At 50.6% G+C, this 20767-nt stretch overlaps 6 protein-coding genes across 6 annotated transcripts; 2 read left to right on the top strand and 4 right to left on the bottom strand.

Annotated features, from left to right (window-relative positions):
• Positions 1-323: 323 nt before the first annotated feature.
• Positions 324-7005, bottom strand: LAESUDRAFT_743074 (glycosyltransferase family 24 protein). Its single transcript, XM_040911236.1, has 31 exons — positions 6677-7005; positions 6237-6623; positions 5879-6177; positions 5684-5824; positions 5397-5628; positions 5136-5348; positions 5045-5075; positions 4800-4983; positions 4665-4741; positions 4340-4606; positions 4226-4285; positions 3975-4170; positions 3825-3919; positions 3415-3768; positions 3226-3362; positions 3037-3177; positions 2888-2987; positions 2778-2840; positions 2666-2727; positions 2028-2618; positions 1865-1970; positions 1718-1813; positions 1322-1665; positions 1235-1271; positions 1173-1184; positions 1051-1117; positions 967-1001; positions 880-906; positions 807-819; positions 688-746; positions 324-627 (listed from the first exon to the last, which is right to left on the bottom strand). Exons 1-31 carry the CDS (start codon positions 6808-6810, stop codon positions 397-399), a joined length of 4791 nt encoding a protein of 1596 aa, XP_040764770.1. The 5' UTR covers positions 6811-7005; the 3' UTR covers positions 324-396.
• A 1703-nt stretch (positions 7006-8708) lies between these two features.
• LAESUDRAFT_725365 (uncharacterized protein) lies at positions 8709-10634 on the top strand. The gene is given in 13 exon segments (XM_040908806.1): positions 8709-8793; positions 8846-8898; positions 8963-9134; positions 9180-9182; positions 9268-9329; positions 9382-9479; positions 9538-9631; positions 9648-9650; positions 9747-9896; positions 9960-9975; positions 10028-10079; positions 10137-10168; positions 10223-10634. The coding sequence occupies 13 exon segments, from the start codon at positions 8768-8770 to the stop codon at positions 10413-10415; spliced, it is 954 nt and encodes a 317-aa protein (XP_040764771.1). The 5' UTR covers positions 8709-8767; the 3' UTR covers positions 10416-10634.
• A 531-nt stretch (positions 10635-11165) lies between these two features.
• On the top strand, positions 11166-13196 carry LAESUDRAFT_725368 (FMN-linked oxidoreductase). Its single transcript, XM_040908807.1, has 5 exons — positions 11166-11749; positions 11811-11874; positions 11938-12508; positions 12566-12839; positions 12902-13196. The coding sequence occupies exons 1-5, from the start codon at positions 11579-11581 to the stop codon at positions 13076-13078; spliced, it is 1257 nt and encodes a 418-aa protein (XP_040764772.1). The 5' UTR covers positions 11166-11578; the 3' UTR covers positions 13079-13196.
• A 373-nt stretch (positions 13197-13569) lies between these two features.
• Positions 13570-14296, bottom strand: LAESUDRAFT_129303 (uncharacterized protein). The gene is made up of 6 exons (XM_040901277.1): positions 14205-14296; positions 14139-14154; positions 14031-14088; positions 13950-13981; positions 13734-13893; positions 13570-13674 (listed from the first exon to the last, which is right to left on the bottom strand). Exons 1-6 carry the CDS (start codon positions 14215-14217, stop codon positions 13651-13653), a joined length of 303 nt encoding a protein of 100 aa, XP_040764773.1. The 5' UTR covers positions 14218-14296; the 3' UTR covers positions 13570-13650.
• Positions 14297-14548: 252 nt separating this feature from the next.
• LAESUDRAFT_652262 (uncharacterized protein) lies at positions 14549-15086 on the bottom strand (the record flags this gene model as incomplete). Its single annotated transcript, XM_040904353.1, has 2 exons — positions 14549-14685; positions 14909-15086. Coding segments are annotated over 2 exons (315 nt in total), but the record flags the coding sequence as incomplete, so codon positions are not given.
• A 3127-nt stretch (positions 15087-18213) lies between these two features.
• LAESUDRAFT_725373 (uncharacterized protein) lies at positions 18214-20101 on the bottom strand. The gene is made up of 10 exons (XM_040908808.1): positions 20041-20101; positions 19962-19989; positions 19861-19898; positions 19628-19804; positions 19306-19430; positions 19165-19249; positions 18916-19045; positions 18734-18791; positions 18647-18678; positions 18214-18590 (listed from the first exon to the last, which is right to left on the bottom strand). The coding sequence occupies exons 1-10, from the start codon at positions 20075-20077 to the stop codon at positions 18341-18343; spliced, it is 960 nt and encodes a 319-aa protein (XP_040764775.1). The 5' UTR covers positions 20078-20101; the 3' UTR covers positions 18214-18340.
• Positions 20102-20767: the final 666 nt, after the last annotated feature.

A 20767-nucleotide genomic window follows, 5' to 3' on the forward strand; every position in this document is an offset into this window, starting at 1 on the left:
GAGTCCGCTGTAAGTGCTGTCCGGCTTCCGACATTACAGTTCAGATGAAGATCGGGTTGCAGTATCCAGGCATCCGACAGTGCTCACCTCTATCTTACAACGTCTGGAGGAGCCTTTGAACGTTAGGTACGAGGTTCGCAGGATGTGCAGGGAGCTCATCTCCAAGTTGTTCACAGCGGCTTCGCTAGCATCACGTGTGCGCAATACAATCTAATACAATATTCGCGACGAGTCGAGTCTGTGAACTGTTGTTCACTTAGATCGACGCGTTCCAACCAACTAAGACTCCTTCGGGCAAAGACATTGGTCTTCGTTTGAGATATATCAAACACGCGACGTCATATTGAGAGCATATATATTCTCCAGACAATCCATAGGAAACACATTTCGCTGATTTTACAGCTCATCCCTCGGCACCTCCTCATCATGATCAGTTGTATCAGTGGGTTGTGACGCCTTGATCTGCGATCTTCTAGCCCCGACATCAGCAAGGACATTGACGTCCGCTGCTACAATCTCCGACCGCATCTTGCCCTCTTCTGCGAGCCTGCGCGCGAAGTGGGCGATTTCCGCGTCGTATTGTTCCCACTCCGGTATTTGACGCGCTCGAGAAAGCTTTGGTTCTTTCTATATTTTGAAATGTAACTTCAGCAGTTTTATCAATGAGATTGATAGCTGAGCGCATACTGTGAGGGGGTTCTGGCATAGATCAATGGTTTTGGCACGATCTAGTCGATCCTTGCTGCCTACGGTAAGTTCAGCATCCAATGTATCAACGATACTTAAAAGAAGCGCATAACACGTACACCATGTCTCACACTGCATGCATAAACAAATTCCTCAGTCGAGGCTTCTGATATTAAAACACACACTACTTACCCATAGCCAGTCTTCCGGAAGAGAAAACTAGTTGACCGATAAATCAGTATTGCCGTGGCTTCACACAACTGTAGTAGGGAGCCTCACGATGGGCACTTCACGCTGTAGATTGTTGGGAAGATCTACGAGCAAGCTGAGCGCATATTCACAGCATGAACCGACCTTGCTCACCTTGGTCGAGATTGGCAAGCGAGTTGGGGTCCAGGGATAATTGTTGATACTGGCCTCGTAGCATGTCCTGCAGAGCTCTTAGCAACGAAATCAGAGTTGCGTTGTTCTGACTAAATACTAACCCCAGCTCCCATCTATAATTATGATTAGCATTTAGCATTACATGGTAAGAAGCGGGACATACCTGACGGAATCGCACCAAATCTACTACGTACAGCGCGCTACGCACGGGGTCAAACTCAAACATGTCGCATCGGCAGCAAAAGCTCACCTGATATGATAAGGAAGACCACGCAAGAACTCCTTCCAATAACCCGTTTTCCAGAATCGGAAGCCCTCCATCTCTTCATTATCATCGCCCATCGGTGCGTACCCATACGGCGCCCCGTGCAAATCAAGGTCGACGAGCTCCTTCAGATCCGCTCGCACGATTTGGTCGGCGTCGACAAAAATGACCTTCTTCAGGTCCATTGGGAAGAGCACATCGAGGAAAAGGATCTTGTACGCCCAAATAATGCGCTGTTTTTCTTTTTGTGCACGCAGCCAGGACGGCCATTTATATGTGACTAGTTCGTACTGGAAGCCGTACGCCTCTGCAAAGTGCGGGAGGAATTCCTAAGAATTTGGTGTCAGATGGATCTAGAAATATGATTACGAAAATGAGTACCAGGAACGATGGCGAGAGGAAGTTCTCTATGAACCAAAACTTCACACTGCTCTTTGTGTTGCTCAAGACACTGAGGACCATGATAGACGCGAAGCGCTGGAACGAAAATGAGCTTCTTGGATAGTACCATTGCCGATAGCGACACACCTCATACAACAATCCCGAGGCGACTGTGAAGATGTTAATGTCTGCCTGTTGTGAGGTAGTCGCGACGACGCCGGTCTCTTCCTTCTTAGGGAGTAACGACGAGAACCTATATGCGTGCCCATTTTCAGACAAAGGGTCAATCCAACTCAGTAGCACCGCTCACCATGACTTCAATTGACCAATGATCCCGCCATCCTCCACCTGGGGCAATGCCGCTTCAGCTAGCACATCTGCACGCTCCATCCCCGGCAGCCTCGCGAAGCGTGGGTAGAGCGTCAAGCCCTCAAAGCTCGTCAATGTGATCTCATCCCCGACCGCGTCTACCGTCGGGCTATGCCACCCCTCATTCCCCACGCTTTCCATCCTGAAGATTTTCCGCCCCCGTCCAGGCCGGATCTCAAGATGGAACACGCCCGGCTTCGTGCGAAACTGCAGGTATCCGAAGTTCGCGACGACGTGTGTGTCTGCGATGGGCGTGCCGACATGCGACGTGAGTTGCAACTGCAGGCCTCGTGGCGGGGCATTCGTCCGAATGTCGCGCGCGTGCCCCTCAATAACGAGATGGTCAAGGTCGAACACCGCGTGCACGCCCTGCGCACGGTCATGTGCTGGAAGCGCGCTGAGCAGAATGTTGTCGAGATCATGCAGGGCTTCGCGGGGGCGGACGAGCCATGCTTGTGGCACGTCCATTGCAAGAGTGTAGATCGGATCGATTGGCAGGCCGTCGAATTCAGTGAGAGCATGGACCTCCTCTCTGCAAAATTGTTGGCCTCACATGTTATGCTTAACAACGGGACTTACCCATTCTCCTCAAACGACAGCCGCGGCAGAAGGTTATAACGATAGAAGCGTTTCAGAGGTAACTGCAGAATGATGAGTGCGAATTACGCTGTATGAAGTGGGTTTCGCAGACCTCGCGATACCGAGCCGGGTTGATATGCACTTCCACGGACACTCCGGGAATAGTCATCAGCCACTACTGATTGCTCAGCTTTTGTCCTGAGAAGAACATAATATGCCGACCTCAATCAAACTCGACCACTTCTGCGCTGCCTCGCTGAGCGGGTCGACGAATATCCCGAAGTTGAACAACGATGTAGTGTTGTCGCCCAGCGTGAACACGCTGACAGGCTGGCGTCAGCACGGCACCGAGCGCAATGATGAGGACTCACGTGTAATTGCCCTCTACGAGCTGATAATGCCGTGTACGAGGTTCCTGGGGCGCATTGAACAGGCCTACCTCGCTTGGGTCAGGCAGCTGGATTGCCGATATGATCGACGAAGCCACAGCGATAACCTCTGCGTATGAAGGGCTAGTGACAGCATGAGCATCTGGCTATACTCAGCCCTAGCTGTCATACCGGTCGAATTCCCCTAACGAATCCATGAGGTCCTCCAATGCGTCTGCAACGGGCTGAACGCGCTTTCTGGACTCATAGGCCGAGAGTATCTCAAAGTCGTCCTCTGAGAATTCTCCGGCGGCGATGGGACCAAGTACCTACAAGCCGTCGATTGTTAGCGACGCTGGTATCCTGGGATGTGTTTCTTACTCGTCCGTTGAGTATCAATGCTCGTTCACCGGGGGCGAGGTTCAATTGCCGTGCGACGAGCCGACCGGTTCTGATATAGTCCTGGTAATCCTTCTCAGCCAGGACGGTCTGGCCAAGGATGTCATCAAGGCTGCCTTCAGATGATATGACGACCTGTGGGCTTTCACTTTGTACAGCTACGTCACCAAAGCCCAAGGCGCTGAGCAGGCGAGAAGGCGACATTCGATGCAGCAGCTCTTGAGTTGCAAGTTGTGCAAGCAAGGACGAGACCGCTGTCTGCTGAGTCGACATCTCGCTGCTCAAGTTTGATGGGTTGTGGATGAACGAGAGCCGTGATGGGTGCTTTCCGGATGCCTATCACCACACCCTGTTAGGATAGCAGAACACTCTTCGAAAACATAACACCAAACCGTCGCAGAGAGAGCTTCCTTGATGAGCTGTCTTCCTGCTTCACTATCCAAGTCGGCGACGACGTAGGTCGTCAGAGGAACACGCTCGGGCTCGGCTTCATCAAAGTCAACGGATATTTTCCCACTCGTCAACCACAAACTGCCACTTACCGGGATAGACGAAAGATCCAGGCCAGTTGAGGAACTCGTATGGTCCTACCAGCTCAAGCAGGCTTAAAATGCGGAGATCACCAGTCTTCACTGACGGGTAGATGTGTCTGTTCCGTCTCTTCGAGGCCACCGGTAAGTCATAGAAATACGTCGATATGCTAGGAAGGTCATTATCGGTAAGTACGTTGGTCAGAACCTGCCACCAGCGAACTGCGTAAGCTGCCATATCGTATCCTCATGAGACAGCGTACCAATTCAGTGATGTATTCCATCTGCTCATTGGCCTCTCTCTGCATCAACCTGAGGAACTCCTGCAACACATGTCGTCAGCGAGAGATCTGGCCTCAGAAAGAATGCATCCACACATCGTCCAAATCAAAGTGTTTTCCGTTCACGAAGGCATGTCCTTGCGGAGCAGACGACAAACCCGCGTCAAGCCTCGCCGCGTACGCACGCGCCTTATCGAGCTGGTCCTCTGAGCCTGGCAATCCGCGGAGGATCGCATCAAGGTCGGTGACGATGCCTTCTTCAAGAGGCTCGTTGGTGGCGAGGAGGAGGTTGAACGTTTGGCGGACGACGCTCCAATCGACAGTGGGCTTAATCGTTGACACGGGCTTGTCAATTTGTGCAACCTATACCAAAGTTTCTCGCATGAGAACATATAGCATAGAATGGGGTCTACGACCTTACGTGTCTGACAAATTCCATTGCGTTCGACTTGCCAAAGTGCTCGTTCAGGTAGTAGAGAAGTCGTGCCATTTTTGCGCCTACGCGGAAATGTGAGCCGATATCACACAATGGAACCTCAACGTCGCCAATCGTCACCTTCTTCTGTCTCGACCAATGGAACCACGCCCCAACGGAATGGGAACATCCGGCCTATGACCTGGCTCACGGTGCTTCCAATGAAGTGCAGTGAACTCGATTGGGACAGATCCACGGCCAAGACGGTATTGAAAATATTCGCTCGGATGTTCGGAATTTGACCTGGATACCTCTGGCGCAAGAACTGTGAAACATAGTTCAGGGATCGTAATCGTAGAGGCCCAATACAGCGGATTTTGACCTACCAGCCTCAGTGTGCTGCCCCATCGTCCATATCTATTCACATGGTCGTCATCAGTTGCATATAGACTGAGAAACGCGGCGAGATAGGCTTGCCGGTTGTCTTTCTGCAAGTCGTTTAACCATACGATGACATTTTCTCCCTCAAGGTGATCGCTTGCATCGAGTATACCGTCCAACACGTCAGATTCGCTTTGGGCAGCTGCGATAGAAGGATGAGTAAGCAGCTCAAATGCTTTCCCGGGAGAGAGCCCCAGAGAGGTCAAGGACAGCATAATGTCTCGCTCTTTTCGCAGCAATCGCAATAGGCTGGATAATTGTCAGCTGGACAATACCGGCAGCAAGGAGGTTACATACGCAAATGGAGTGAGGTCCCTTTCATGCAGTGTCACTCCGTTCAACCAAGCCACGTTTGCTCCCCCAGGTGCGCGGATCTGGTTGTTCTCTACTTCTTCAGACAGGTTGTCGTCTACGGTGACGCGTCGTGCCAAGGAGGTAGCATACTTGGGGAAGTTCTGCGAGAGCTGTTTCATGGTGGACAAAGGGTCCTCAGCATCATGGATCAATTGTGCGGCCTGCAATCCAATCTCTGTCAGGTGAACTATTAGAAACCCGAGCCTTCGGGCATAACTGTGCTCATTTACCGAGGAACTCGTCATCTGTCAACGGTACGCTCGCATCAAGAGTGGTGTTCTCTGGATATTGCTGAAGCAACGCTGAGATGGCGTCCATGGCCAATGCAGATGCAAGCGCCTCTTCCGATGTTTCCTCTTCCTCCAGAGTGGCTGTCCCAATAGCATGAATGTCATTTTCCATGTCTTTTCATGAACTGTGTATACCTTGTCGCCTGTCATCCAGCGCGAGATAGTCCATTTTCTTGAGGTCCAACGCGACTCCATAGCCAGAGAGGTACGACCGCTTCGAGATATCTCGGCCCTCAGGAGGAATGGGCCGGAAAACGTATTCGATGTGCGGCGACAGACCGCTAGAGGTAGCATACAAATACTGATGCAGTTCGCGGAAGTTGCTCGAGGATAGCGAGGCATAGAAGATTGCAGTATGGGGCGGCCGGTCGAGCGTGTGTGCTGGTGACGGCTGGATGTGGTCGAATGGTAGCAATCTCGGACGCACGTAGGACCTTGCAAACCCACAGGGCTCTCAGCACTCGCAACGGCAGTCCCTAGATGGTTCACTCACGGTATCACCTCGCTTGATTTTGGAGGGTCTATCGCTTCCACGCTAACTAAGCGCGATAGTGTATCCGCGTCGCATACAATCTCGCCGTACCAGTCCACCCACGAACCGCAACCCTCGCCCTGCGCTTCCTCTTTCCGCTTCGCATGCAGATCCGTGTAATATTGGTAGAACGCTTCAATCTTCGGTGTGGCGACATGCAGCGCTAGGTTCATCTCAACAGAAGCATATTCCCCAGGCTTGGAGAGATACCCTTCGTCAATGGCAGTCTGCAGTGCATGTCGATGTAGTGCCTCCGAGGTGCTCGATGGTTTGGGTACTGTCTCGGGGTTGGTGAGTGCGTCGACCAGAGGGAAGAATGCACCCGGATCCTCTATGGATATAGTCTCACTGCGTTGTGCTTTCAGTCAATTGAAGAGTGAGATCCATTACACAGAACGTACATGCACTCGAGCGGCACGGGAGGCGCCGGCCAGGATGACCGGAGTTCGACCTGGACTGGAGGGCTGGCTGCTAGATTCACATGAGCATATAGCAGTAAGGCGGTCCAGCTGAACGGCCGCAAGACGTTGCGCATATGATGTAGACAAGAGCGACTGTTTCTGCGGAAAGATGGCGACGTGTCCGTGAGTGAAGCAATAGTCGGGAGTCGGCGGTCAAGTTGTCAAGTATACAGGATTGTGCAGATAGATCTAGATGCTTAGCACTGTGGAAAAATTCAAGAGCAAGGCTAGCAAGTACTAATGAGTCTAAGTCTAGTGAACGCGAAGAGCTGCGCCTTGGGCGCTACATGAACGGTACCGGTTATAACAGTGTAACACGTCGAGATCACGGTCATGTGATGTGCGCGCGCATATACGCGTCTCCTGCGCAAGACGCGACGCTTCAGCTTGGCCGTGATCTGCGCGACAAAAATTTTTGATTCTGTTCCTATCAGATAATATTACTTATCAATAGAGCTTGGGGTTTCAAGCCAATATACAGAGTGATTTAGCAATACTAGGAAAGCATTTTGTCGAATTCAGCAAGCGACTAGTGAACGTTTGAACTCTCAATCTTGGCCCAGTCATTCAGCAAACCTGAGTAAATTTCTTGCAATTTGTAATTACCGCAACCTCACGTACTTGCCGTTATTACGCAAAGCTGAATGAGGCCACTATGTAAAATCAAGAAGAGGTAACAGGGTGCGTCAACGTCAAGTTGTATCTCCGAATGAATACTACTATCACCGCGTTTGCCACTATTCACGCTATGAACATCGAGGGTAAGATATCAGGAAGCGCTCCAATCTCGTCAAGTGAAGGCGGGAGACTTGACATGGATGGCAGGCTTCCGTGCGAGCTTGAGATTGAATATCAATATTGATCGGCCACGACTCGAGGTTATATGTAATGACCAGTTATATTCGATGAGAACTTTGGGACTACTCGAAGAACACATTGAAGTCTTCAATATAGTCGACGGACGCGGGTATGAGCGGAAGATGAAACACACAGCTCAGCCGAGCCCACGATCTATCATTGCTCTCTGTTCATGATTAACTTTGTTGCCGTGGCAGCATAATTACATGGGGCACAGGTTGCATGAACAATCCGCGGATCACCCAGCGCATCTTCTTTGTTCGCGCCACAGCCTCTGCAGACTGCCAGGCTCAGTGCAGCGAGTGAATACTAGAGCTCTCCGCGGACTTCCGGGCCCCGACTCATGACATGGACATGTCAACTCATCTGGAAGTGTGTGCTAAAATTTTTGCCCGTCCAGTTTTCTGCTGATGATTTAAGTTCGCTGCTGCTAGCTCGGGGGTTCGGCGATTTCAGTCCAGCTGAGCGCTCGTGATAGGCTCCTTTCATGTCACTACTACTAACCAGCACAGCATAGATCATATTGTGATCAAAAATCACTTGATCATGTTGAAGGATAACCGTAAGAGTCCTATATGTCTTGATATTAAACCCTGCGCAGTCAAGTTGTAGATTGCAATCTGTATCGATAATGCCCTATCCGAAGGGATAGGCGGGTAGTCGGTGCTACGTTTATTACCGGTGACTCATCAGCCAAGGTTCAAAACTGCCTGGGATCCTAGTCAGCATCAACACAGAAACCATGATAAATCCTAGTAAGGTGCAACAATATCGTTGTTTGATTGTTTGACGCTCATTCTCAGATGTGCAGCTGTGACATATCGGTACCGCACCTCGGTTGTTCATCATAGTTCCGATGTGGCATTCAACATACGAGTGTGCCGAGTGTGCCATACTGGAAAATAAGCTGTTAAATGCATCAACAGCTTTAGGGTGGCTCTGATGCAGACAGAGCTTGCTCTAGCTGCTCGGTAGCCACAGCATCGTGGGAGATCTGTCCCTCGACAGCTGTCTCTGCAGGTATATAGTTCAGCTGTGTAGCTCTAACCCCCCAGAGCTGGCTCATACTTATTCCCTCTTCCTTGTTGCAGTCCTCGTTCTTTTCACTGCTCCCCCGATTTCAGTCCAGGTTCCTTCAGCTGTGCCGAGGAATCACCCACCACCTTCTTAGACATGACACCAGAAGAAACTGCACTTGAGTATGAGACCCGCCATACTTTATAGCTAGCCATGCTCATCATTGTGATGCAGGTATTTGCAGGTATATCTGGTTTTCGAAAATTATTTCTTTTTTTCGGTGACCGGTACGCTCGTCTTGCTGTTCCCATCATACTTTCGTTGGCTTTGCTCATACTTGACGCATTGCAGTGCTATGTTGCTACGACTACATCCTGACGTTGGACCGTGAAATCAAATACATATGGAAGGCCGATCTCTCACTTGCAACTTCACTTTACTATGCCTTCAGATACGCCGCACTATTTAATACAATCATGGTATTGCTTACTCGGATTGCATGGCCAAGTTGGCAATCTATTTCGGTGAGTTTCCGTAGGTATCCGGTGCTTCCATGCATGCTATGGCTGACTGACTCGCCCCACAGACGTGAGCAGATGCCAATCATTGGTACATAACTGTGCCCGGCTCACGCTTCCCATCGGTTCCCTTTTCAGCTGCGGCATCGTCTTGCGTGTGCAAATGGTATTAGATATAATTGTTCTGGTTAGCGCTACAAGTAAGTATGTTTTGCGACTAGTACATGAAGAAGAATTTCATAACTTTGGCAGTTTTCGCGGCATTACGGGTATATGCCATCTTCAGTTGCAACAAGTGGATGTTCGGTCTGGTTCTCTTGTCCGGAATGATCAATCCAGTAATCTCCATCGTAAGACGTGTCAGACGCTTGCATTTTATGCTCAACTAATGTCAATGGCTCTATGCAGTATATTTTCGTGATAACCTCGCCAGATCTTTTTGCGGTCACGGGTTTCCAAGCATGTATTTTTAGCATCGTCGGCAGCTTGCCATCCTATGAAACGTGTGTGTCCAAAACCTTTACAGTCGATATTGATTATTCTAACGTGCGCTTAGTTGTGCGTGTGACATTCTGACGAAACATCTGAATCGCATTTCCTAATCGTGTTCGCTACAGGGATGATAGCTGCAAGAGCCGCCTCGCTCGTGTCTGATGGCTTGGTATTAACATTGACATGCATGAAAACCGTTCGGAAGACAGACTTCAAGTTAGGATTTATAAAATCGTCCCCTGGGTCATCCTTGCAGGACATATTGTTAAGGGACAGTGCGTGTCTGCAGATACCCGCCGTTGTATACTGCTAATGCACATGCCATTGTGTTCCTTCAGCCACACTATGCTTTGCGTACGTAGTAGAATTTGAGAAGCCAATGTAAGCTCACGTCGCTGGTGCTCAGATTTCTCTGTGTCGTCAACGTCATCGGGATTGCAACAGGTCGCTTGACCGAGGTATGGGAGACATTTGCCGCCTGTATGTCAAATTATGAACTCACTTTTCTTGTCCAGTTCATCGATATCTGGCAGACTTGGACAGCAATGTGAGTTGCGCCTCGATTATGGTAAAAGCAGCTCGGACTGAGCACAAGCAATAGTCTCACTTCGGTGTTACTGTCTCGGCTAGCGCTCGACCTTCGCGAAGCCTCTGCAGCTGCACTCGAGAGCGAAGGGACGTTCTCTCAGGCGCCACAGGATCTGGCATTTGCTCATGAAGAGGAGATCGCGGACTCGGAGGGCTCGGTTGGTGAGCTTGACAACGTGATGGCCGAGTCGTCGAGCTTCGTATAGAATGGCACGCCGCTCAGTACTAAGTGAAATTCGTGCCACCCGTGACTGGACATCTATTAATTGCAAACGACCTTCCAGCAAGGCTAATCCTCGCTGATCAATCAAGTCATGTCAATTCGACGGGTAGACCCGCAGTAAACGATAGACGGCATGAGCCTCTGATCCGGGCTCATACTGGCAGAAGGTCGAGTGCTTCTTCGACCACGATGGCTCGCCGATGAAGCGCCGCTTGCAGCCTGAATGCTTAAGAGTCCCAGGCTTAGACGTCTGGCCCAGGGAAGCATGCTGACCCAGTTGAACTACGTCCATCGACACATTCATGCGTAAATGCTTAAATGCAGTCTACATGACTTTCAGCGAAAGTGGCCGCAGTGGAGGCTAAATATGACGAACCTGTCGGTTCTCCAACTGAAAGCTACCTAGAAGAACGGAGATATCGATTTTTGCCTGTATGATTCAGCAACTTGCGCCCGTCTGTCTTCATTTCTGCGCCAATTGCCACGTCCAGAAATCTCGGAGCTCGCATAATAGCGCAAGCGCTTGACCAAAGGTGCCAGTATACGTTTCCTCGATCAAATTGAGGTGTAGTTCTGCGGGCATATAAGCCCCCGATGTCGCGATACCAAGTACAATGACTCTAATCGGACTTGATAAGCTCGCTGATCGCTGAGCGCTAAAGATCTCTCGCTGACATAACCGAGAACTGCGAAGGACCTACCAATTCAAGCAACTCAATCTGTTTACGCGTGGCCACCGCCTCGTATCCGCCGAGCTCTTTCCGACTTTCATTAGCAACGGGCTTTCGTCCTCGTTCGAGCACACTCGCCTCCCGTGGCTGGCTCGAACTTCTGTATGGCACCCGCAGGCTCTGGCCGACAATGTCGTCGGGGCCACTGTCGCCTAGCTGGTATCATAGTGCTTCCGAATTACGATAGTTTCCCGGAAAAGCTTCATCGCCGAAAGCTCGCTGAGCAATCACACCCGTCATTTGCTTAGTGATCCAGAAATTTCGGGCGATGTCCCGTTAGAATACTTCATCCCGCTCGAAACCGTCTGAGTAATGCAAGTCCAGGAGCCTTTCGGGAACATGGATCAAGGTCTACGCGAGGATTATAAAGCCCCGCCAGTACCCAGCACGACGTATTCTCCTACTTCCCCGAAAGATGGCCAGCGAACTCATCGTCAACGCGCCCGCACCCAATGTTCCCTACTTCATGCCCGCGCAGAACCCGCCTGCGGGCACTGCGCTTGACCCGCAGCCAAATGGCAAGCCCATCCCGAAGCTTTTCCAGCCGCTGAAGATCCGTGGCGTCGAATTCCATAATCGCATCTGGGTATATGGCTCTGATTTTGAATAGTGAGTGGCCTGATCGCTGATGATGCCATCCTTGGCAGCTATCTCCCCTGTGCCAATACTCGGCTGAGAACGGAAAGCCATCCCCATGGCAATTCGCACATTGTACGTCTTCCTACGCATACTTCCTATCATCCAATAGCGCATCACCAACACACTCTTCAACAGTGGGTGGCATCCTGACCCGCGGTCCCGGCTTGACCGTGGTTGAGGCGACCGCAGTCGTCCCAGAAGGCCGTATCACTCCACAAGACGTCGGAATCTGGTCCGACGAGCACATCCAGCCCTGGAAGGAGATCGTCCAGTTCGCCCACTCCCAGAACCAGAAGATTGCCGTCCAACTCGCGCACGGGGGTCGTAAGGCATCGACCGTTGCGCCATGGCTGCACTCTGGACTCGCTGCGCCTGAGATCGACGGCGGCTGGCCGGACAACGTCTGGGGTCCGAGCGACATCCCGTACAACGAACACTTCCCAAAGCCGAAAGAGCTTTCGCATGACGGCGTCAAGCGCGTCGTGCATGCGTTCGCGAACGGCGCCCGTCGCGCGCTCAAGGCGGGTTTCGACGTCATCGAGATCCATGCCGCGCACGGGTACCTGATCAGCGAGTTTCTCAACCCGCAAGCGAACAGGCGCACGGACGAGTATGGCGGAAGCTTTGAGAATCGGATCCGGCTGCTGATTGAGATCGTTGACGCCCTGCGCGCGATCATACCTCCCGAGATGCCTCTCTTTGTCCGGTGAGTATATTGGTCTCTTCTGTGATGATTATCTAGACCCTGACATTTGATATGTAGTGTTTCTGGGACAGACTGGCTCGAGGAGGTCTATCCTAACGAGCACTGGGGCATTGAGGACACCGTTCGGCTCGCGCCCATCCTCGCCGAGCACGGTGTCGACCTGCTCGACGTCTCCAGCGGCGGCGTCCATGCCGCGCAGAGGCTCAAGCTTAAACCGCTCATGCAGGTCCCGTTCTCCGAGGCAGTCAGGCGCGCACACGGCGACAAGATCCTCGTCAGCGCCGTGGGCTCGATCACGAACGGGAATGACGCGCGGAATGTGATCGACCAGGTGAGCGACAAGTGCATGCTTCTGGGCTTGCGGGGTGGACTCTGACGCTATGTAATGTGCAGGGCGCGGCAGATGTCGTCTTTGTCGGACGCCAGTTCCAGAAGAACCCCGGGGCCGTCTGGGCGTTTGCGGAGGATCTGGGTGTGACTATCACTGTCCCACATCAGATTGAGTGGGGCTTCGTCGGGCGAGGAGGTGTCGGTAGGAAAGGTGTGGCTGGGTTGAAGCAACAATTCTAAGCTAGATGCGACAAATCTGCATAGCAACAAATTGCGCGACTGTTAGACGTTAGATTTGGTTGTGTACTAGAAGACATCAACTGACGCAGCAATGGCATTATTGACAATTCAGCTGTTGAACTCTTTTCGAGACGACAGTGCACTGGCTCACAAAGCGTTCATCTTAGCGATGAAGAACTGTGAAGGCCGTTGCAGTGGCACTCAACATTCAAATATTCAAGTTTCAGATAGGTACCAATGCTACGCTGAACAGCTGATCCGCAAAATTGCTGAAGGAAGACTCGAAGCCTTCATGAACGCGAGGAGCGGACATTCTAACGGATTGACTTCCATGTTAGATTTCACTCCTCACTCCCACGAGACACTGGAAGGCGGCGGCTGGCTAACACCGGGGCCGCACCAATATATCCTACTAGGAGGAGGAGCCTGAGCGTCGCAACGCTGCATCCTGTGCACCGCTTCAAGTCTTCTGAATCCTGATCAATGCCTCGCATTGTTGAGACAGCGCGAAAAACAAGCTTGTTTGTCCGGCCAAACAATAAGATCAGACCTGGCCAGAATGATAGAAAATGCTACGGTTGGGCAATAGGGATGTCCTACATCAGTCCTACATCAGTCCCTGCTCTGCATCCTCTGTTTCAGGACCCGAAGTTACATCACTTGCTGGTGCGTCGGGGTCACTATCAGCCGAATATTCGTCTATGGCATCCAAGGTCATACTGAATAATGAGAACGAGGATGGACAAGTCGCATTTCGACTAGCAGAAGCTTTGCGCAAATTCAACATGAGCCGTGACAGCGTCATCGATGTCAACCTGGAACGAATCAATGCTGAGCCAGAGTCATGAAAATCAGTGTGGAGGAGACGAACGCAGCTGTCCAAACAGCGAATGGCTCTGCGAACTGAAATGCAGTCAGCAAAGGAGATCATTCTCGTTGTCGGGCGACGTACAGACGTTGCGTCGAGATGACCGATTCCAATGCTCACAACGTTAGTGGCGGATAGTATACTGAAATGCAATTGATGATATTCTGTCTGATATGAGGGCGTGCGACTCACGCGAAAGACCACGCAGCTTAGCATAAGCGTAAGTGAAATACTTTTCAGTTACTCTTGAAGACGTACTATGGATAAGCATCAAGTTATGCAGCCCGCTTCTCAGGCTGTCTTCTCTGGATTGGCGGGTTTCCAGCCACGTCAAGACGAACACGATGATATCTGCCAAGACAGATGCTGCCCTGCCACCAATTACCCCTTCCGAGATGACATGAGTCGATCATGCTGACACTAATTGAATCACAACTTAGAGCTGGACAGCGCATCAGCCTACACACATATAGAACCAGAGGGGATGACTCACTTATCGTATACACTTCCTGATATGATTGACATGAATTGACACGTTACTTGATTGTCAGGAAGTAGGGAAACGTGCCCGCGCGTTACCACGAACGTATACTTGGAGGAATTCAGAGGAAGTATCTACGTGTTACATTAAGTCTACTTACTAATGTTAGGATAGGGTTAACGAGGCTCATAAGTAACACCAGCGCAAAGACAGATTTAGAACCATTGTAGATTTCATATACGCGAAGAGCTGCAAACGCTGTGGTGCCTCGTCGGATGCAGAAGCATTGGAAAAACGTGCTAAATTGCTTACCAGCAGCACTAGTCAAAAGAATGACGTCGTAAACCATCTGTAAAATCATGAACGCAGCACAGCTAGTGAAACATATATTAAGCCATCTTCTGGGAGGTGACTTGGATCGACATTTTACCTCTGTCATGAATAGTTCACAAAGTGTACGGTCGGCGCAGATGCATGTCACTCACCGTTGGTGTAGACCAGGTTGCGAAGGACGCCATCGACCAGACCGTGACGATGCAGTCAAGGGCTGCACTATACCTGCAGGCATAGAACAGTATACACGAGAAAGAAAGCCTGGCTTTCCATATATAATGGTACTCGTCGCCGATAGTCAAGAGATAGTCATACAGCACGAGGGCTTGGGTGAGCTTATGTCAGTATACACATCATCGATGACGAGATGTGCTGAAAACATACCTCTAGCCGAAGTATACAGTGATACTTCCAGGAAGCTAAAGCAAAGCATATGACACCACTCAACTCGAGAGTTATCGCATGAAGGCAGCAGTACAGCACGTACGTTTCCTCAGGCGTTATAGAAAAGACGGAGGAAGACATGTCTGACACCTTCAGCGGTGACGAACGAAGAAGACATGCCGGCTATTTGTACACATCCACTTGACGCTTATGGGTTGAGCTTGGGCTGTGGTAGAGGTATTTCCTCGCGTCCATAAGACACTCCAAGTGATTGAAACCCCCAGAACCCAAATGATTGCCACACATCACTTCCGTTCCTGCACCGACAATAACAGTTAAGGCTGCTCAGAGAGCTGTACCGAATGTGGTTTACTTTGCATAAGAATACGTGCCTAAGCCGCAGGACACGCCAGCTGTCATTGTGAGCTTCTTGGTTCATGACTGTTTTTGCACTATCCGCGGTGAGCACAGACTCGGATGCCTTGAAACTGCGTTGAAACATATACACAGCGTAGTGCGTACATCTTTACATGCTTATCTGTCCACGTTGCTTCCTTCCGGTGACTTCTATGACAGATGGAGAGGACACGAATGCCACATGAAGTCACTTCGATCGAGGCTAACATCGAAGGTCGCATAGCCTGCCCGCACCATCAGCATTGACCGAAATGCAGTACATGGCGGCAGACTGCAAACTCTAAGCGCAAGGACCACATCAACCGCGAACAGCATCGGATGACATGGCATTGAAATGCATTTAATGCCGCGCTTGGACGTCGGTGATTTGTGCTTACGTATAGAGACCGCAAAAATAGAGTACGTGGGGGATTGCCGTGAAGAATATTGATGGGTCGCGTTAGATGCCCATATGCGAGAATTTCGCTGGCAGTACAGCAGCTTTTCTATGCTACTGACATATCCTAACCTGGCCACCAAGGGTGAGAATTAGTGCACAATCCATGCATAGTGAACCGCGATATATCATACTATCGCATCCATAGATTGTGGTCCCAGTAATTCCGGCTTGATGAGATTTAGCGCACAGCCAACACACAGCAATAAATATATCGGCAGTCGTCATTGGGTTCAGGTTTCAGAGCGGGAAATGAACTTTCGGGTTGAGTTTGGGATGCCATGGACCGCCGAGTGATGGTGAGCGCTGAGCGTTTGCGCAATGTGATTCCACGATGCACGCTTAAGCATTGGTTCGCTAGACAAGGCGATCCATCTGACCGGAAACCAGAGAGTGATCGCCGCTCTGCTTCAAATCCTGCGGCTTTGCTGCAGTGACTGGATGCATGCAACTGCCAAGAGGCCGTGAGTAAGGAACATCGAGGACACTCGAGAAGATTTCTTTTGCTGTGGACGGATTTCGGAAGTCATAGCAGTGCTGCCCCAAATTACCGGGTATAATTTCTCCGTCAGCACATCAGCTAGCTTCGAACCAATGGCCACGTCCTTGAAGCGCTCCAGAAGCGACCTCGTGGGATTTTCTGTCCAGATGGCGAGGCGAGAGGCATGTGGCATGGAATGCCTGACGCGCACATCGAGCGCCGCGCTACGGTGAGTGGTGGATCTCCAGTCCACTTTCTGTAGCATTTGTAGATGAGCATCAAGAGGCGCGTGGATGAACACCAGCGGAAGCGATACAACAGTGCCGTGCTCATGCCCTGCTCGCCTGAACGCCCCTGCATGATCTGCCTAAGTGAGAATGGCACAGACGCCTGTGCGATGTCGGCTGTTCGGAAACTGTAGGACGCTGATATCCTGGGCAGAACGATTGTGGTTGACAGTAGGTCGTGGAAGCCGCACAGGTTCTGAGATAAAACCAATGATGGCATGTTGAAGAGAATACCGAATGCAAGAAACGATCTATGGTCGGGTCTGTCTAGACGTAGGTTGAGAATTGAAGTTGAAGTCCTGGAAGAAAGCTGTTCTGGTCCATAGGTCGACAAGCGATACAAGCGTGAGCACAAGAAAAGGAAAGAGACGATCGGATCCCATAGTTTGCCAGGTTAGCAATGTGCTGTGCGGCGAAGAGAGGATGGATGACGTTTGAGCGTTGTCGTAAAAGTTCGGCGCTACCTATGCTCCGCTCAAGTGCATGCACTGCCTCTCGATTGAGGTACTTTCACTCGCAGAGATATAGCCTCCTCAGGAGAGCCAGCGTAAATGCTCTGTGCACGTACGTTCCCGAGAGATACCAACCTGGGCACGCATTGAGCAGAGGACCGCTGTCATGCTTTAATAATGTCCCTACCGCCAGTTTAGAGTCATCCCACACCAACTGGACCTGCATGAAGCCCTGTTCCGTTATCTCATAGAATTTACAATTGATTGAGAGGCGGCGAGATGACCATCTGGCTACGCACCAAAAGCGATGCCCTAGTTCAGACAGTAGACTTCACGGTACTGTTGATCGCTCGTCAATAGTCTTCAAAGTGAGAAACGAACTGAGACATACTGACTCACAAACGAGGTAATACTAATGCTAAACACCGCTCGTTTCTTGAGCGCGACAATCAAAGGCGCGTTTGAGGATCTGATCAACGGCCATAGCAAAATGTGCTCGTCAGAGTGGGCATAGCTGATGACTGTGCCCCTTCAATAAAGAGAACCATTTCAGATCCTCATACTGCCCCTTGACCGGGAAAAGGCGCAACTCAAGCATGGTACTGAGCTGGAATGAATGTATGAACGTCATTGTGATAATTGGCTGGACCGAAAGAAGGACAAATCCGCCTATAAGACTTTCGGAGGTGTGCATCAGCAGCAAAGGAGCGACGGCCTCCATAGTTGTGTGAACATCGGTCAGATGCAGACGTATGTCAACGATGTAGATACGAACAGCGGAACCGTATCGTACCATCTCCGAGTGCAGTGTTCATTAGGTCAGCTCGCGTTTGAAGGCAGCTTGGTGGTTTTCGGAGGAGCACAGCCTGTTCACTGTATATTTCCTATGTCTTATGAGCATATAAGTGGACTTTGATGAGAAAGCTCACCATGAAGTCCAAAAGCTCGGTGCACCTACTCTGGTGGCAAACAATTAAAAATCTATCGCACCAAAGTCAGCGCCGACATTTCGGAAATACATTGTTTATCAAATAAATTGTCTTTCCACCGGCGTTCACGCCACGCGGACATTGTCGTGGATATTGTCTAGTCGCCATACATTCTTACAAATAACCTCGGCTGATCAATCCACACTACGTTGGGGCTCGGAAGGACCAGCCTCTATCTCTTCTGTATTTTCACCCATGCGAACCATCTCTACATCACTCGATGATTCGTCAAGGTATTCATCGGCCGGATATTCGTCGGGGATGCCTCCCGTACGCGCAGCGAAGACCATGGAGGTGAAGGTGTTCGAATATGTTGTTCCATCTTCTGATGCGTAGCCTCCGCGCAGATTAAGCGTCAACCGTGACAGAAGGATGGACGTCATCCTGAAGGACTGTGAATTGAGCTGCAGACCAGAAGCAGACATATGAAGGAAACCGACATAGCTGCCCAGATTGTGAATGGTTCTGTGAACTAGAGTACGGCCAGTCAGCCGGATATGATGCCTCCTGATAGGTAGATGACGCACAGAAATAGTATCGACATGGCTGACAGCAATGCTTACCGCGTTGACGATGGTCAATATCCTGGCATGCATGATGAGAGGGCGGCCTGCTTGCGACTCGAGGAACTCACGCGAAGTACCACGCCGCTTGACACGTCAATCAAAGTCAGTAAAAAAAGATAAACACATCACAGGCCGATGCGAACGTACTATCCATGAGCATCAAGCCATGCAGCCGTCGCTTATCGGCACCACTATGCGGTCTCATTCTCCACCAAGTAAGGAGTAGGACAACAACATCTGCGCAAATAGATGCTGCCCTGCCGCCGATAACCCCTGTTATGGCGAGCCGAGATGAGTCACCGCGACGATATACATTTTGCGACTTACAACTTATGAGCCACGTCAGTCTTTGTGTTACATAAAGAACAGGAAACCTTACTTGTCGAATGCACTCTCTGATATCCGCGTGTTATATAAGCACGTATTTTGATTGTCGGGCAGCGGTTGGACTTGCGGTATTATCACCACGAACGAGTACTGGAAAAGAGTAAGCTCAGCGAATCAACGTCTGCAATCTGCAGAAAGTGACTCACCATTGTCAGGATCGGATTCACAAGACTTAGGCTCAAAACGAATGCGTAGACTAGCTTGTTTCTGTCGTAAATGGCGTACATGCGCAATGCCACAAAGGCTAATATCGAGAACGTGAGGTGTAAGCCTGCATCGACGAGACACGTTGACATGCTTACCGGCTGAACTGACCCACAGGACCGTTCCGAGCACCTCCTGGAAGATAATCGAACCAGTACAGCTAACGGGCATTAGTCGTGAGCCATATTCTCTAACAGCTGATGGTCGCAATGCGTTACCTCTGAAAAAATTGTTACAAGTGTCTGAATAATCAATGCGGAGCACTCACCAGCCAGCCAGGCCAACTTGCGTAGGTGATAGTTGAAATTATCGAGGCGCAGGCGATCATGACTGCAGAATATCTGAGCGCGTAATACAGCCCGGACGCGAACGATATCCTGGTGCTCCACATGTAGCAGTATTCGTCGCCTATAGTCAGAGCATAGTCGTACAGCACGAGACCTGGAAATTTTGTTCAGTATTCAGGCTGAGAATGGAGAGGTACAGTAGTAACGTGCTCGCAGCTGAGAAATACAAGCAGTTGGTCTCATGGAAGCTAAATGGATAGCCAGAGTATTAGCCTGTGCTGACAGTATGAACTGAGCAAGCTAGCGCGCACGTTTGCAGGAAAGCCAAGCCAACGGTCCCTGAACTCATCGTGAGCCTCTCGGGGAGCGAGATACTAAAGCAACTCGCACAGCGGCCTTTTGTGCACGTCCTGGCTCCATGCTCCATCATCAATACACCTGCGGATAATGTGATCTGGCCATTAAAGCACGACGCGTCTCTCTGTGTCTCCGCAACATCGTCAACAGCGGCAGCGAAGGAGGATGGCCAGGCGCCACAGACCCGCCACTTGATCGTCGCCATAGGCGGCGTTGGGTTTCGCCGGAAATAAAACAGGTACGTCCGACATTTCCGCACGCGCGCGTGAGGGCTGGAACGAATTGTCATCGTGGGCTTGTGGTAGAGTATGCTTCCTGTTGACGCCTTCTAGCTTCATTCGACTACCACGATACTGCCAACAAAACTCTTCAATGGAAGCGGTCTCGCATATCATCACTTGCTCTCAATACACGGGCAAACGGTGCTTTTAGTAACTGGTGGAGACGGGCGCCATTCGAAGCCTTCAGACACGCCAATGCTGCAATTTGAGTGTACGTGGAGTTGATGAGGGTGGTGAGCAGAGCAATCTATCGCCTAAGTGCTATAGCCGACTGGTCAACTTTCATATATTGAACAGAACGCAAACGCTTGCAATGCATAGTAATGTTCGGCTCCACTGAGACAGACGGAATGTGGATCATGCGCTTACCTAGCAAATGCTAATGGTCACCAAGGCCCGGGGGATGGCCATACCTGCATAGATATTGTCCATATGGCAATGACAGGTAACCACTTGCGTGATCGGCAGACACCACAGCT

The sequence above is a fragment of the Laetiporus sulphureus genome, assembly GCF_001632365.1.
Source record: "Laetiporus sulphureus 93-53 unplaced genomic scaffold LAESUscaffold_17, whole genome shotgun sequence".
NCBI lineage: Eukaryota > Fungi > Basidiomycota > Agaricomycetes > Polyporales > Laetiporaceae > Laetiporus > Laetiporus sulphureus.